The 16832-nt window shown below is 46.3% G+C and overlaps 2 protein-coding genes across 3 annotated transcripts in view; one reads left to right on the top strand and one right to left on the bottom strand.

Annotated features, from left to right (window-relative positions):
* LOC6034928 (mycosubtilin synthase subunit C) overlaps nt 1-1477 on the top strand; it is a 52261-nt gene extending 50784 nt beyond the window's left edge. For both annotated transcript variants that reach the window (XM_038256457.1, XM_038256461.1), the window contains exons 5-7: nt 32-434; nt 488-751; nt 818-1477. In XM_038256457.1, the coding sequence (XP_038112385.1) occupies nt 32-434; nt 488-751; nt 818-1151 (1001 nt within the window). In that variant the 3' untranslated portion in view covers nt 1152-1477. The remainder of the gene's footprint in view (nt 1-31; nt 435-487; nt 752-817) is intronic.
* Nucleotides 1478-5106: 3629 nt separating this feature from the next.
* LOC6034929 (negative elongation factor A) lies at nt 5107-16140 on the bottom strand. The gene is made up of 5 exons (XM_038257197.1): nt 15875-16140; nt 12971-15644; nt 12741-12907; nt 12522-12677; nt 5107-6178 (listed from the first exon to the last, which is right to left on the bottom strand). The coding sequence occupies exons 1-5, from the start codon at nt 16082-16084 to the stop codon at nt 5981-5983; spliced, it is 3405 nt and encodes a 1134-aa protein (XP_038113125.1). The 5' UTR covers nt 16085-16140; the 3' UTR covers nt 5107-5980.
* Between the last annotated feature and the right edge of the window lie 692 nt (nt 16141-16832).

The raw sequence follows: 16832 nt of genomic DNA, 5'->3' as shown, positions 1-16832 counted from the left end.
GTTTATGTATACTAATATCATGGTTCCACAGACGACTCCAACATCGAGATTGAGTACGACTACGCTGGCGTCCCGGAACACAAGTTGGCCATGGCGCAGGCTCTGTTCACCACCGTGGGCCAAGTCATTGGTCGTTCCACGCGAACCAAGATCTCGCTGCAGAGCAACTTCTACGAGCTCGGTGGCAACTCGCTCAACTCGGTCATCACGGTTACGCAGCTCTGTCAAAAGGGTCACGCCATCAGCATTACCAGCTTTATCGGTGCAGAGAATCTGGCGGAAATTCTGGACAAAATGTACGCCAACCAAAAGCACATCGCTGAACATGAACAGCTCAATGGGGGCGCGCCAAAGGACCATGAGTTTGAGTTTGAGTACACGATGAACTTGACGGCACAGCCGTTAGCCGACGAACACAAGGAGGACGCTATCAAGTGAGTTGCACTTTGTTCTGGATAAACTTTGTAACCAATTCCGTGTCTTACAGCATTCTAACGTACAGCTTTTACGAGAAAGCAGATCTTGAACGGTGGATCAAGCCGTTAATCAAGGAGCAGGACTACCGGGACATTCTGGAGGACATCTGGGACGTGCTCATCGAGAAGCAGCTTAGCTTTGTGATAAAGGATCGCAGCGGCAAGTCGGTTGGAGTATCGCTTAACTTTGACGCGTACGACGAGCCCGAACCAGAGCTCACCAACAACTTGGTAATCATTTTCGAGTTTCTGGAATACGTGGAGAAACCTATTCGGTAAGTTGTTTTGATCTGACTTGAATCAGATAGTTTCTAACTAATTGATCGTTTATGTTACACCAGCGAGGAGAAGCTACCCCAAGGCATCAACCAAATTCTACACTCCTTCATGATGGGAACGTGTGCCGACCTGAGCGCACAGGAGAACATCGAGGCTATGCACTTCATGGAGAGCGAGGTGTTGAAGATCGCGACGCGCCGGCACTTTACCGGCATTCTGACGACCAACACGAGCCCGCTCACGCAACAACTCGGGTCCAACGTGTACAAGTACGAAACCATGCTGGACTACCAGATCAACCAGTGGGAGTACAGCGACGGCTCGCGACCCTTTGGAAAGGCTCCCGAAGACCAGCGGGTCATTGTGCACTGGAAGGACATCCGAAAGCAACATTGAGGCAGCGTAGCAGTGGTAGAAGTAGTGTTGTAGGTTATTATTTATCAGTCGGAATAGAACATGTTTATTTAATGTTTAGGATAAGCACTGAAATCACGTCGAAAAATAAACATATCAAGCAATAATGGAAGTAGATTTAAACTCGCACTAAGCATTGCTACAAGAATCTATACGAATGAATTAGTGTTAGTGATAAATTGTTATTTCGTACAAAATTTAGAAACAAAATGAGGTAAATGAGAGAGGATATTATTGTACTACTGATCTGAGTTGTAGATAAATAATTATTTATAATCACGAATAAAGTTCTGCGATAATCCAAGGAATCTTTTGTTTTGTTCTTTCTCTGTGGCCAAACCATCCCTTGTCCCAGGCGGCTCTGATTTTTTTCCCTTGGACGAAACGCAAGCAGCAAGGCCCAGTAGGCCCAGCGTTGGAGGTGCTGCCACGAATCTTAATCGAGCACCGAAACAGCGCAGAGCGAATGCGAACACCAAGCGAAAGACGTACGAGCAAACGGACTACCGTACACGAAAGGCAGCCAGCGAACCAATTTTAGGATATCAAATTAAAGAAGTGGTCTAGAATATCTAATGTACGTGCGGGCAAGGTCCGTCAGCAAATTCAAGTTAACAATGTTGATAAACGTAAAGCCAACAATTTGTAAGAGGGAATCGGTCGTGAACTTGAAGTCCGTATTTGGAACCGCAATAATTTTATTGTTGCTTTTTTTCATTCCCTTGTGGACCACCAAACAGTGAGGTACTCCTCGATATTAGCTCCTGAAAAGTGCTAAAAAGTGCAAAAAAATGCCTCACGGCAAGAAAAAGAGGCGGTCCTCACCAGCAGGATCGGCAGATTTGAAGAAGCTAAAGAATGCCGAAGCGCTACCTGCAAAGCCAGGCAGTTTGGGCAAGGACGCTCAAAAATTGTCTGGAAACCAGTTCGCTACACTCCCTGTGGACGTGAGCGAGAAGGAAGAATTTGAACGACGGGAAAAGTTGCCACCCATTTTTGTGAAAACATCGTCATCGGATTCGGTGCGAAAGTGGCTGACCGGATTTATCAAATCTGGTGCTTTACGAGCTTCCATCCGCTTGTGTGCTGATGGACTCAAAATTCTGCTACCTACCAGAAAGGATTACAACTACGTTCGGGATTTCCTGAACAACACAAAGATTGAATACTACAGCCATGACGATCCAGGTAAACGCCCCATGAAACAGGTCCTCCGAGGCCTGTACGACATGGATGTGAGTGTGCTGAAAGAAGAGCTCAAAACTCTTAAGTTGAACGTGATCGAAGTCTTCAAGATGACGAGACACAACAAGGACATCAAGTATCGTGATCAACTGTACCTGGTTCATCTCGAGAAAGGATCGACAACGCCGTCTGAGCTGAAAGCAGTTCGGGCAATTTTCAACATCATCGTGTCTTGGGAACGTTATCGTCCAGTGCACCGTGACGTGACACAGTGTTCGAACTGCTTGCAGTTTGGACATGGTGGAAGGAACTGTTTCATCAAGAGTCGTTGTGCAACCTGCGGAGGTGAGCACAAAACTCAAGCTTGCAACACAATCAACGAGAACATCGAAGCCAAATGCTTCAATTGCGGCGGCGACCATTCTACCAAGAATCGAAGCTGCCCAAAACGAGCTGAGTTTGTAAAAATTCGGCAGCAAGCGACGACGAGGCACCAACCAAATCGTCGCAAAACACCACCAACTTTCACGGACGTGGATTTTCCTGCTTTGGCGTCGCCAGGAGCGGGATCTGTTCGAGTGGTTCCAAATCTGCAGCCATTGCCGTTGAATCAGCGGCCAAAAGTTGCAGAGAATACAACACCTCCAGGTTTCAGTCAGCAACCGAGGGGAAACCAACCAGCATCAACTGATGAAGGCAGCAGTGACCTGTTTTCACCACAAGAACTTCTGAACATTTTCATCGAGATGACAACAACACTGCGTGGGTGCAAAACTCGCCAGGAACAAGTAAGAACCCTTGGAGCATTCATCTTAAAATACAGTTCGTAGTTTACTCGTTCTAATGATTTTGAATAATTCAAAGAATTTTTATTTTAGTTTTAAGTTAGGATTAGTTGTTAAAGTGATTTTTTCTTTTTTTTACCCAAATGTATTCGATTAAATGCAAAAATGTAAAACAATTTGAAATAAATGAATGAATGTGAACAGTTAATAATAAAACGAAAAATACAACAAAGATGAAGAGCATTTAGCCATACCACTTAGAATGTAAATGAAATGTAATTATTATAAGAGAGTTCAATAAAGACATATTTAATTTCAAAAAAATTGTTGCTTTTTGTCAGAAAGTTGCGAAAACGATAATGATTTTAGTCCCCCTTTGTGCATCCTCTTCCAGTTAGGGGCTGGGAGCCCGGGGGGTTGTCCCTATTCCACGCCTCAGGATTCCTTGTGGTGCAGTTTTCACCGCCGGTTTTGAACGAGTCGCCGTGCGTCAGCCGCGTGTGGCCGATGCGGAGTCTCGTAAGTCGCTACGGTCTTTACATGCGACGGTTGTGGGCTTGATCCGGCGGAAAAAGATTTCTCTGTGGCCAAACCACTCCCTGTCCCAGGCGGCTTTGATTTTTTCATGCACCCAGTCCTGTCGAGGCACAGGAAAGTCGGCTGGTTTTAGCTCGTTGGCCCGCTTCGCCGCCTCGTCCGCCAGGTCGTTACTCCGGCACAGTGGTTCACTCTATTACAATCGCAGGTGCACGTTCGGGCGTTCCTCATGCTTTAGATGGGGTTTAATTTGTGTCCTGTGTACCATCACCTGAGCGTTTCCAACCGATACCAGCAACCTAGGCAACTTAACAGCCGATCCCTGCTACAACCACACGCGCTCTCGGATATAGCGCGCAGGAGAAGCCGCAGAGAACTCCGTTACCGAAGAGTCGGAAAAATCCGCCATCCTTCAGGTGATCGCCAAACACGTTGTCTACCCTGTCCAGCGAACACCAAACTGTTCGGCAACTCATTTCACACTTCGGGTCGCGAACTTGGTGTTTTGTTCTCCCTATTCTCTGAATTATTGCTGCTCACAGATAACTCTATTATGTTTTTACAAAAAGAAGTAGATTTTTGGTGCCACTGCTTTGGTGGCTTTTTCTTCCCTTCAAAAAGTAAATACATTCAAATTCAAAATTCAAATACACTCAACCCCCGGTGGTTGGTCACTTTTTCGTTTGACCCTTTTTTAGTTTGTACCCAGTCGGATGGTCAAAGTCAAACTAAAAAGTGACGAACTGTCAATTTTGACACGGCGCTCACGCACACTATCAAAACAAACGTTTGGTAGTATGTGTGAATTCCGTGTAAAAGGGGTGTCAAACTAAAATGTGACCCCGTTCGTTTGACAACAGTTGGTGTCAAACCAACGGGGTTTGAGTGTACTTGACTTGGACGTCAGTACACTGTAACTGAAAATCGCACTTTGCTGAGTTTGTTTTCGCACTTTTTCATACGATTTTTTCAGTTCGACTGCGATTACACCAAAAAGTGTCTTACCACTCACTGGTCGTGGCCGGCGCTGTGATTGACTAGCATGATAGGGACATTTGAAAGTTGCGAAGTGGTGTTGATTGGTTCCAACTCTTCATCTGTGGTCCACGGAGCAATTCTTGGAGGTCCTGGTCAATAACAGAGTAGCAACTACGGGTAGACACCAATGCTATGCTATGCTATATGCGTTTTCGTTGGATCATCAAAGTCTGCAAAATGTCACTGACGTTTGACAGTGTTGCCATATTGAAAAAGCCTTATGAACGAGGGACTTATATTTGACACTGATGTGTACTGAACATCGAAAATGATATAAAAAATATAAATGGACTTACGGTTGTATCCAGGAATGAATGAAAATGATGTCTGTGTTCGAGAAAGACTGTGGAATTTATAAATTTCTCAATTGCAAAAACACAAAAAAAAACATATTTTTTTTTCTTGCACTATTTTTATGCTGCGTTTGGAATATACACATTCATGATACTTTCAGCCTATCATAAACTTATTATAATTTTCATGTTTTTTTCTTCTTTAGAATAATTTTAATTTTACAGCTTAACTCAATATTCAACTAACGTAAGACCTACGGGGAGGCTGCGATTCGCGTGTAACCACACACTCCCATCAAATACATACAATATGCACAAGCCGGTTTCGCGCTGGTTTGTAAATTCACAAGCGTTTTAATCCATTGATAGATGATGTTCCAGTCACTGACTACTTTCCATTATAACAAGTGCCCTCAAAATGTAATCCTTCGGCTTCTGTCAGATTCAAGTCGTATGTGTTTTTAATAATAAGTTTCAAAATGGGATTCTAGTGCGTACGTACCATGTACTCTACGCAAAACTGCTATCGAATGATGTACGCAATAGGGTTTGTTGGTTTAATTTTGAGTGTAACTTTTATTATCGCTTGCGTATGTGTGTGTGTGTTTGTCGACCTTCTGCAGCGTCATGCAAATTGTCGCGTGACAGGTATTCTATGAAATATGCCTTATTGTTTGTCATTGTATATTCTATAAGCATAGTTCTTAATGTCCTTTACAGGATAGGTTTTATTTCATGAGATGAAAATATATATTTTGCACAATTTTGCTTATATGCCATCGATATATAGCAAGACAACAACAAAGGATTATTGTATGTTATAAAATATTCAACGTAAACCATGTACAAAGCACACATCGTCCCACATTCACTCTCTTTCCCGCTTAATCCTAACTTCGCAAGCCTTGCCAGCTGGCGCTTTCCGCTTACTATCACGATGCTTGCCACTCTGCTGTTGCTGCTAGGCTAAATATTAAATAACCACCGAGTTCTGCTGGGCGGTTGAACCCGGCTGCCCACCGGTGGCGGCCGTCCCCGCTTCGTTCTGCTGCGAGGGGTCCAGCTCGCGGTACTTGCGGAACGTTTTCCACTCGCCGGTGTTGTAGTCGAGCGTGATGAGCGATTCCACCAGCATGAGGGCGTGCGTGTCGTCCGCTTGGAGGACTTTTTCCTGAAAAGAAGAGAAGAAATAGACGAATCAGCACAACAGGTTACAGTGCGAGGCGATGGTCGATTCTTTAAGTAACACGTGCAGTTCATGGTTCATGCACTCCACCGTAGATCATTCGTAGCACCTTCCGTTCCAAGACTCAAAGGTCCTCCTGCCCTCATCGTTCAAGTTTAAGTCGGTAAAATTTGTATCGTGGCCACCGGACCGGACTACCGGTCTAAGGGAGCGTTCTTTTATTACGTAACGCGAAAAATCGGACTTTTAGACCCCCTCCCCCCCCCCCTCGTAACAAAATTTCCATACAAATTTTAAAAATTTTGTATGGAGCGTAACACGGCCTCCGACCCCCTCCCCCTACTGCGTTACGTAATAAAAGAACGCTCCCTAATTAGTATTTTGAACATCGTCAGCTTCGTGCGGCGTTACACTCGAATCGAATTACGTCCTTTGTAATTCGAAGTAAGCAGGATTCTCAGCAACAACACGAGTCCGGATCTTTTTGCTGGCGTCGTTTTTTGCGGTTACCAGCGACACAAACTCGCTCACCTCGTCCAACTTATCATCATCCATGAACTTGGTCTTCGACGCATTCATGCCCAGTCCTACACGTCTTGCTTGTACCATCAATCGGGTGTAGGTATGATCCAAAGGATTCCGCTAGCTCCCCCCGAAACACGCACGTGCCACATCACACTATTTTTTTTTTTTTTTTTTTTTTTTGTGGGATTTAAGACTACTGCGACCATTTAGTTGATCTATTGTAGTGTACCCCTAATTACTGTCGCATCATGGAATTTTCCCATTTTGTAATTTCCATTTTCAGAACGCATTTCGACACTCCACAGAATGGCTCCGGACCAACAAAAAGGTCATCTGAGCCTTTCCTGGCAAGCAAATCGGCCTTTTCATTCCCTTCAACCCCGCAGTGGCCTGGAACCCAGTACAAGAATACTCGATTTTTATTACCCAGTTTTTTCAGAAGAATTACACACTCCCAAACCAATCTAGATTGGCATTTGGAAGAATTCAAGGCATTCAAAGCAGCTTGACTATCAGAGAAAATACAGATTGTAGAATACCTATAGTTTCTCTTCAGACATGCTGATGCACATTCTAAAATAGCATAGATCTCGGCCAAAAATACAGTAGTCCAGCGTCCCATAGGAGCCGAAATACTTAGTCCTGGCCCCGTGATCCCCGCTCCTGTTTTATTACCCATTTTTGATCCATCCGTGTAGAATATGATTGCTCCCGGAGGTAGGCTTGGACCTCCTGATTCCCATACTTGGCGATCAGTTAAAATCACTTTGTATGTTATATCAAGGTTCAAGGTATATTCCATCCAGTCCTCGTTCATAAACACATGTGGATCTATGTTAAGTTCTTTTAAAATTCCTAGATGTTCCTTACAATTCTTGAATAAATTCTCATTTCTTCTTAGTCTAAGCGCACTCTTTCCAGCCTCCATTTGAACGTATTGGTACAACGGGAGGAGATGAAGAGCAGCATTTAGAGCATTCGTTGGTGTACTTCGCATTGCTCCAGTGATGGATATGCAGATTAAACGCTGTAATTTTTCTAGTTTTTTTGCGCTGTTTTTGTTTTGTTTTTGGCCACCATACCAAGGCAGCGTAAGTTAATCTGGGTCTTATTATGGCCGAATAGATCCAGGATATCATCTTCGGTTTAAGTCCCCATTTCATTCCAAAGGTCTTCCTAGATACCCATAATGCAGTTGTGGCTTTTTGAACCGCCTGATCTAAGTGTAAGTTCCAGTTTAATTTTGCATCTAGAGTGATCCCCAGATACTTCACATTCTTAGAAAATTCCAAAGCGGACCCATCTAGAGTAAGAGTTTTAAGAAGGATCTTTCTCTTACGAGTAAACGGGACAACTACAGTCTTCTTAGGGTTTATGTTAAGCCCTTCATTTTTGCACCACTCAAAAGTACAGTTGAGGGCATATTGCATTCTTCCGGTAATTATCTCTTCAAATTTCCCTCGGACTAGTATTACCACATCGTCAGCAAACCCAATTACTTCAAACCCCAATTCAGAAAGTTTCTTCAGAAGGTCGTCTACAACTAATGACCACAGCAATGGAGACAGCACGCCCCCTTGAGGACAGCCTCTTGTGGTCTTTACAGTCACAGAAGATCCTCCTAATTCAGCGAACACTTCTCTGCTATCAAGCATGGCCATGACCCATCGTGTGATGCAATGCTCAAAGCCTCGCTTTTCCATATTCTTTTTTATAGACTTATATGATGCATTATCAAAAGCTCCTTCAATATCGAGAAAGGCAGCGAGGGCAATTTCTTTTGCACTCATATTCTTTCCCAATCTTGAAACTAGCTCGTTTAATGCTGTAACTGTCGATTTGTTCTGCTGGTAAGCAAACTGAAACCTACTGAGAGGTTTCGTGTGCAAAAACTTTGATTTAATATATTCATCAATTATCTTTTCCATTACTTTCAGCATTGTGAATGTGAGACTTATTGGCCTAAATGATTTAGGAGCCGTTTTGTCTCGTTTTCCAGCTTTAGGTATGAAGACAACGCGTGTTTGACTCCATATCTTTGGAATGTGTCCTAATTCTAGACTTGATTTGAAAATATTCGTTAAGCATTCAATCAGTTTCCCACCTCCTTTTTGAATAAGGGCGGGAAATATTCCATCTCTGCCTGGAGATTGGAATGGTTCAAAACAACTCACTGCCCAAGCAACTTTAGCCCGCGTGAAGATGCTTTTCGGTACAAAAGATTTTTCCATGGTCATGTCACGGCCATAGTCAACGCTTTTCGTTCCGAGATCTTCGTTTGCTGCCAATATTGATCCTGGAAAGTGGGTTTCCATCATTATTTCCAGTGTTTCTTCATCACTCTTAGAAAACGATCCATCATTCTTTTTTTAAACTTCCTAAACCATTTGAATGATCCTTCGAAAGCACTTTCTGTAATTTTGCCGCATCTGGGGTTTTTTCTACCTTTTCACAGTAGAACCTCCAGTTTTTCCTCTGGGATTTACGCAATTCTCTATTGTAGGCTGTAAGAGCTTTCTGATACTCTTCCCATTGCTTTGTTTTCTTAGCGTTATTGAAAAGTTGTCTACTTTTTTTCCTTAGGTTCATCAACGTGTTATTCCACCATGGAACATCACGGTTTGAAATTTCATTCTTTTTTGGACAGCAAGATTCATAGGTTTTCATTATTTTTTTCCGTAACCTGCAAAGCTAACTTGTCCAACTGATTCTTAGTTTCAATTACTTGAAAATTCAGAATATGGTCTGATTTAATCATATTTTCATATATACCCCAGTTGGTATTCCTAGGATTTCTATACGAAAAAGTTATCATTTCACCAGAGTTGTATTCAAAAATGATATGTCTATGATCAGAAAGTGAAATCTCATCAGAAACATGCCAATTATCTATGTGTGTGGTTAAGAAAGGACTACAAAGCGTTATGTCAAGAACTTCTTGTCTATTTTTAGTTATAAATGTAGGATGATCTCCTTTATTACATAAATCGATATTATTCGAAGATATGTACTCATAAAGGCATTCACCCCTGGCGTTGATGTCGGTGCTTCCCCAAATAGTATGATGGGAATTTGCATCGCACCCGATGATAAACTTTTTATTATTCTTTTTACAAAACGCAATGAATTCAGCAACACATAGTGGAGGGACGGAATCGTCATCCCCCTGGGAAGTAGGCCGATGCTATGTAAGCTTCAGTCGTCCCTCTAGCGGTTGGGATTACGATTCGTACTGCAACTATGTCCTGTGATATAAATTCTGTTATCGGCACGAATTTGATGTTCTCTTTGATTAAAATTGCAGTTCTTGGCCTGTTAACTGTTTCATCATAAATGATTCTACTGTTTTTTTAAGCTCATTCCAAAAATTCTACCCTTGTTTGACCAAGGTTCTTGCACAAAAGCAACATTCATATTTTCTTTAACAAATCTACGACAAAGTACAGCTGTGGCACCCTTTGCATGGTGAAGATTTATTTGGATAAATTTTATATTCTTGCCCATTCCTGTATCATTTTTTTCCTTCCATTTATGATCTCACGCAGAAGGGCTAATATTGTCCCTTCCTCTGAATTCCTTTTGGTGAACCATTCTTACGCCTTTGCTTCGAAGGGTCAGAATTGCTCCGGTTCGCAGAGGACCCAGAGTAATTCCCTTGCTTCTTAAACGTTGGCGGATTTTGGTTCTTCCCTGGCACAAAATAATTCTTATTTGTTGATCTCCCATCACCATTCTGGTCCAGTGAGTAGTTCAAGCGTCTTCTGTCGACCAATTGGTCAGAGCTATCACGACTCGACTGTTCCGAGAAATTTGATTGGGTACCTGATATCTGTGTAGTATTCTGGATGGACTTTCTTTGGGGGTTGCTCTTGAATGCCTTGCTCAATCCTTGGTCCGCTTTGGGCCCAGAGGATTGTTTGTTTTGGTTGAGGTGACTGGTTGATTCTCCTTCGGCGTTTGACTTATGCGACTGACTTGTTCCCGGGACTTGTTGCTCTTCTCGATTCTCCAAGAGAGCGTTATTGCCAGGACTCATGCAGATCACATTGCTGGTGCATCCAGAATCATCAACCATGCCGACCTCCTTACCTTTTTTATTCTTATCATCATTCCTTTCTGCGACTTCACCGATATGCTTGCGGATTATAGTCTGACCGAACTTGTAGTTGAGCACGTAATCGTTGTCCTTGAAGAGCCGCATAGTCGCCTCGTCCACGGTGAACAACAGCCGCACGTGCTGCTCGCGCAGTACTTTCCGCTGAATCACCCGCCAGTTGCCGGTGCTAAGCCCGTCATTTTGGCTCTCCAAGTACACCATGATGGTGTCGTTATCCACTGCTACGCTGCGGTAGAAAAGTCCCTCCATCACCTCCAGTCTTGGGATCACGTCGGCATCTACAGCTTCGAGTACGGCACCCTCCCATGGCGATAGGATTGCCATAAGAGATTCGAGCCATTCTGCCGTCTCGACGTCCTGGCAGTTGATGATGAGGTGGCCCGTTCTGCGCCAGCAATTCATGAACTTCGGTTTAAACATTTCCCTTCGTTGCTGTGTGACGCGGAACAGGATTGTTTCCTCCAGAATGTCCATCTGCTGAGCTGTGAGCTGCTTTTGCATCACACTATGCAAAGCAGCCTTGATCAGCCGAGTCAGCTTATCCGGGAACCCGTTCTGGTACATTATCGGCAGAGAATCCCAGATCCGGTTCTAGCCAGTTTCTCTCCTCCGTATAATCGATCCCTGCCGGCAGCCCTGTTGTTATTCAGCTAACTGATTATACTCTTCACCATCTCCAGATCAGGTGCTGAGAACTGTTCATCAGCTGCGGGTGCTCCCAAAATTTACTCCTACGCCGTCTCCGTTCGCTTCATCGCCGTTGAGATGCTCGTTAAAGTGCTGCTTACACCTATCAATCACCTCGCTTATCTTTACCGGTTCACCTTCCCGGTAAAATTTATGCAATTCGTTAGCTCGGAATAGCCGGTCCAATTCTGCGCAATACCGGTTTTCCTGTTGGCGCTTATTGAGCTTGAAGACCGCGACCTGCCGATTCCGAGCCTGCCTGCATCGTTCCACATTCCCTCTCGTTGCGTTGTGCAGCTTCTTATCGGGTTCTGCCTTCTTCTCGGCGGTAGTCCGTTGGGACACGTCGTCTTATCAATCGTTTCGACTGACTCGGATCGCGCTACCCGGTGTGGCTTCTGCTGCACTGCCGATGGCTGAGCGTATGGGGCTGCAACCATTTTTGAGTGAGGCTGCGCCACGTTCCATCTAACCTAGCAGATTTGCTTCCAGCTGCTGCGAGTAACTGTGGGCTATCTCCGTTCTGCAGACATGCGATGTCCACAGCTTTAACTAGGTAGTGGACCGAGTCAATATTCGCACCGCGATAAGTGGTTTTCGACCGTAGGTCAGGTGATGTCCAGGTGGCTTTGTGGATGTCCTTTCGCGGAAAACAGGTGCTTCTGATCACCATTCCATCAGAGACTGCAAAGTAGATGCAGCGTTGGCCGTTGTCGTTCGTGACCGTGTGTAGACTTTCTTGGCATATTGTCGTTCGAAACATTTCCGTACCGAGCGTCCATATCCATGTTCTTGTCCGTGCCGCCGCTAAGAATTTGGAGTGCCACAACATCAAGGTTGCAACTCATTAGCCAAAATAGGGACCTGCAGTTCCAAGAACCGAGTCGCCATCTTTCAATGGGCTTCTACCGTTTATTCCAGATTTCCAATCTTCGCGATGATTCACTTATCTTCGGAAGAAACTTAAAGAAAAACAAAGTTAGCAACCCTCTAACTTACCGTACTCTCGTTCAGCTTGATGGTAACGACGTTCTCCGGGTTGGGTCGCGGGTTGTCCCGGTAGCCCGCCATGAAGCCAATGATGAGCGCCTTCTCGAGACGCGACACGCGGTTAGCCCGCTTGAACATGTCGTGCGCCTCCATGACGTGCTTGTTCTACGGATCGAGAAATGCAATTAAGGATCTTGGAAGATTCCGGAAAGAAATTGCGAAACATACCGACAAGGACAGTCCCTTCCGGGCACCCTGCTGCTGTGGCTGCTGTTGTCCGGCAGCGGTCGCGTTGAGCTGCTGCTGAATGGTGACCGTGGTGCCCTGTTGCTGCTGTTGGGCAATTTGCGTTCGCTGGATTTGGATCTGCTGCGGTTGCTGCCCGATGACACGTTCTGCAATGATGGGAAATGATTAAAATTTAGTGTTTGACCAGATGATTTTCACACAGAACTCACCTTGCTGCGGTTGTTGAACCAGCTGGATGGTGGTTCCGCCGGTCCGCGTCGTACCCGCAGCCTGGAACTGTATCGTGTGCTGTTGCTGCTGCTGCTGCAGCTGAGATTGTTGGGCGCTCTGGGTAATGATGGTCCGAGTCTGGCCCTGCTGTCCCACGGTCTGGGCCTGGTTGGCCTGGATCGTCTGCACGAGCTGGGGCTGCTGGCCGGGCCGTTGAATAAGCGTAAGACCCTGGGGCAGCACGGTTTGCGTAACGTTGTTGCCACCGCCGACCGGCCGGATGATTGTCATCGTCTGCGGGGAGGTCTTGATCTGCTGGGCCTGCTGCTGTTGGCCGCCCTGCTGAGAGATGTTTGTGATGAGTGCCGGAATCGTCGAAGTTTGCTGCTGCACTTGTTGCTGCTGCTGCGATGACTGAATGACAACGGGGGTGAGAGCCGGGATGTTTTGGTGCAGGGAACTCGTCGGGACCAGGGCCGGGATTTGGCTTAACTGGGGTTTCACGTCCGGTTCGCTCTTGACCAGACCCGGGGGACCTCCGCTGGTGAGAATGGTGGCTCCGCTCAAACCGGACACGTTCTGAAGCGGAATCTGCTGGTAGACTGTATTTCCCGACGGGTCTACGGTACGCAGGATGACTCCCTTCTGGTTCAGCACGTTCGGGATTTGCGAAGAGTTGGTCAGGAAGATGGTCTTTCCCTTCACGTTTGGCGACATGACCACCTGGGCGTATTTCGGCTGCTGCGAAGTGCCCGTAACGATGGAAGTGGTTTGAATGGTTTGCTGCTGCTGTTGAAGTTGTTGCTGCTGAAGAATCTGCGCGACCGAGGTGTTGATCATGTTGGTGTTTTGCGGATTTTGCGCCGTGATCGTAATGGTTCGCTTCTGGGGCGTTGTCGGTTGCTGCTGGATTTGAACTTGCTGTTGTTGTTGCTGCTGCTGCTGTTGCAACGATTGGATGTTGAGGATCGTGGGCTGGGCCGCCGTTGAGATGAGCGGCGGGATGTTCTGCATCAGCTGGTTGTTGCTGAGCGAAACCGTGGGAGCGGTTTTGATTTGTACGATTCGCGTCGGCGTCGATGGCTGCTGGACCTGGTTTTGGTTTTGCGACTGAATCTGCTGCTGCTGGGCCTGGATAAGCTGCTGCTGGTGCTGAGCGCGAGAGATGGTGGTCGTGAGGGTGGGCGTTCCGGTAGCATTTGCGTTCGTTATTATCCGCTGGATGTTGATTTGCTTTCCCGGCGGGGACGTGTTTAGCACGTACGATTGGAGGCCAGGTTTCTGCTGGATGATGGTCGTTCCGGCATTCGGCGCCGTACTCGTGCTCGGGTTGAGCTGCTTGGTGGTGAACAGAATGTTTCCACCCTGATTGATAATCGTGGTTGACTTTGGAATCGAAGCCTGTATCGTGCCCGGTTGAATGGTTTTCGACGAAATGATTTCGATCTTGGGTGCCTTGTTGACCAACGTCGTCTGCCCACTTGCACTGGTTTGAATCATTTGTACTGTGCCGGGCACCGTCGGAAGCTGTTGCGGTTGAGTTTTGATTTGGGTGGCCGTTGGGAGCGTAACGGATCGAACCAGCGAAGGTGGATTGTTGGAAACGGACATCGGAAGCGACGTGCCCGGTTCCGTCTTGATCGTGATGGTCTTCTGCGGTTGGGGAGTCGTGTACGCTAAAGGTGGCACCGGAGGCACACTCGTCTGCTGTTGTATGGAGGCGACGATCGGTGCGGCGGGAATGGTTTGAACGGTCATCGTTTCTTGCTTGATTTCCTGCTTGATCTCCATCGGCTGTTGCAGCTGCTGCTGCTGTTGAACCTGCAACGGTTGTTGAACTGCTCCGGTTGACACGACCGCTTCCTTAATCGCGGTAGTTGGCATCGGCGTCGCCGGTTGACTGTACACGGTGCTTGCCGTAAGACCAGCGGCATAGTCCGGCGTAGTGGTGGTCACCGTAGGCGTAGTCGGTGTCGACACCACGGGCTTCACATCTTGGGTAGCCTGGGCAGTCGCCTGCTCGGCAGCCTTCTTCTGCTGCTCCTCCTTCTCCTGTTCTCGCTTCCGTTTCTTCGCCGCGGCATATCCGAGCGGTTGTTCGCCGATTTCGAGTAGTTTGACGCCACCCTCTTTCCTGCCTGCAGGTGTCCGGCTGAGACAAGGTCTGTTCGGACCTTGCGACGATGGTGGCGATCGGAAACCTCCCGTCGGAACTCTTGACGGAATTCCCTTTAGCGGAGTGGTGTCGGTCATTTTGCGTGGAATTCCTCGCGACCTCAAAGGCACTGTCGGCGCGGAAATCTTCTTCAAGCAGCTCTGCGCGTCGGACGACTTCTGGAGCAGCTCAGCCCGCAGATTTGCACTTTTGGGTTTGCGTTTCAGTGTGAAATGCTTCACCGGAGTAGCCTGCTGGCCGACCACCGAAACTAGCGCGGCCTTGTTCAAATACTGACACTCGAGCGGAAGCAGCCCCAGGTCGGCGTTCTTGACCACCAGCCGACGCAGCTCGTTCACCATATCCGTGAAGATCGGTCGCGTTTCCTCGTAGTCCGAGATCTCTGTGTTGAGCGAACCGGTCGTCGGTAGCGTCTTGATCGTTTCCGCAATCATCGACACCCATAGTTCCGAGTCGAGGCCCGCGACCTCAATCACCTCCTCAAGTTCGGTTTTCCACTGCAAATAGAGAAAACAAAAATGTTATCATATCAGATTCCTCAGCAAAAACGGTTCCCGAAACCCCACACCGAAAAGCAATAACAAATCATCCGGACGCACACACACAAACATACAATGCGTACGTACGCGCGCGGGATGTTTTCCCGCAGTGTCAGTGTGTGCGTGCGCGCGCCCCAAAGCAGAGCCTCCGCTGCCGCCGCCGACTTGGACGACGACTTTTTCTTTACCTCTTCGACGATCCTCCGCGGGATGTGGAAGAAACTGAGCAGCAGCTTCAGCTTCACCTGCGTCTGCAGGTCCGAAAAGCACTCCTTAATGTTCCGCAGGACTTCCTTGTTCAGCTGTGATATGATTGAGCCGCTTATCCACGAGTCGTTCGACGTACCGAGCTTATTGTGAAGCCACAAACTTATATCGCTGTCCCGTGCAGTCGCCATCTTGAATAAAAACTGAGCGACGACGACGACGGCAAAGAAAAATTGGTGGTGTTTGAAAAATTTTGTGGAGACTTTTCGCGTTCGCGACGGATGACGTTTGCGGTGATAGGTGCACGGTCGGGTGGGATTGCTCAAGAACACGTTTGTTTTACACTCACTTCGTCACTTCGACGGTAACCAGGCATGCCAGATTTTGAAGATTTTCGGGCACATCACAAAAACGCAAATGAGTTTAACTTGATGGCAAAATAATATTTTACAAATCTGTTATCGGCAAAAGAAGCAAAACATTATTATGTTTTTCGTGAGTAATTCATTTATTTAAAAATCATCGAATAACATGTCAAAACAATACGTTTGAGCATTGAGCCTGTGCTCGAAAATCTTCCAATGTGGCATCCCTGACGGTAACATTTCAAAAGACATCATGTACATTTTGACACTTTCTGGGTTATTGCATATTCTGAAAGTACTCCTAATAAGCTACCTCTCCACCAAAAATGAGCAAGAGTTACTTCAGTAAAGTCTGTTTAATCATGATTTTAAATAAAGCAACATAAACAAAATCTCTGCCATCAGCAGTCTCTGTTTATATAGCCCTGTCAACCTGTCAAACAAAAGACTACATGAACCTCGTGACGGAAAAAAGTAACATGAACTAAGCGCCATGTACATTCGGCGAAGAAAACCGAATCATAACAAAGCGTCCCCCTCAATGCCAGCAGGGTGATATAAACGTTGGTGATTT

Source organism: Culex quinquefasciatus, chromosome 1, assembly GCF_015732765.1.
Source record: "Culex quinquefasciatus strain JHB chromosome 1, VPISU_Cqui_1.0_pri_paternal, whole genome shotgun sequence".
Classification (NCBI taxonomy): Eukaryota; Metazoa; Arthropoda; class Insecta; order Diptera; family Culicidae; genus Culex; species Culex quinquefasciatus.
Note: the sequence above shows the minus strand (reverse complement) of the source record. Positions and strands in the feature narration are given on the sequence as shown.

What these genes read in the sequence shown, in the direction of transcription:
- LOC6034929 (XM_038257197.1), bottom strand. Translation starts at nt 16,084, where the DNA reads ATGGCGACTGCACGGGACAGCGATATAAGTTTGTGGCTTCACAATAAG. An exon ending in CGCGGAGGATCGTCGAAGAG is followed by an intron (nt 15,645 to 15,874) that starts GTAAAGAAAAAG and finishes CTCTATTTGCAG; the next exon opens with TGGAAAACCGAACTTGAGGA. An exon ending in TCAAGCTGAACGAGAGTACG is followed by an intron (nt 6,179 to 12,521) that starts GTAAGTTAGAGG and finishes TCTTCTTTTCAG; the next exon opens with GAAAAAGTCCTCCAAGCGGA.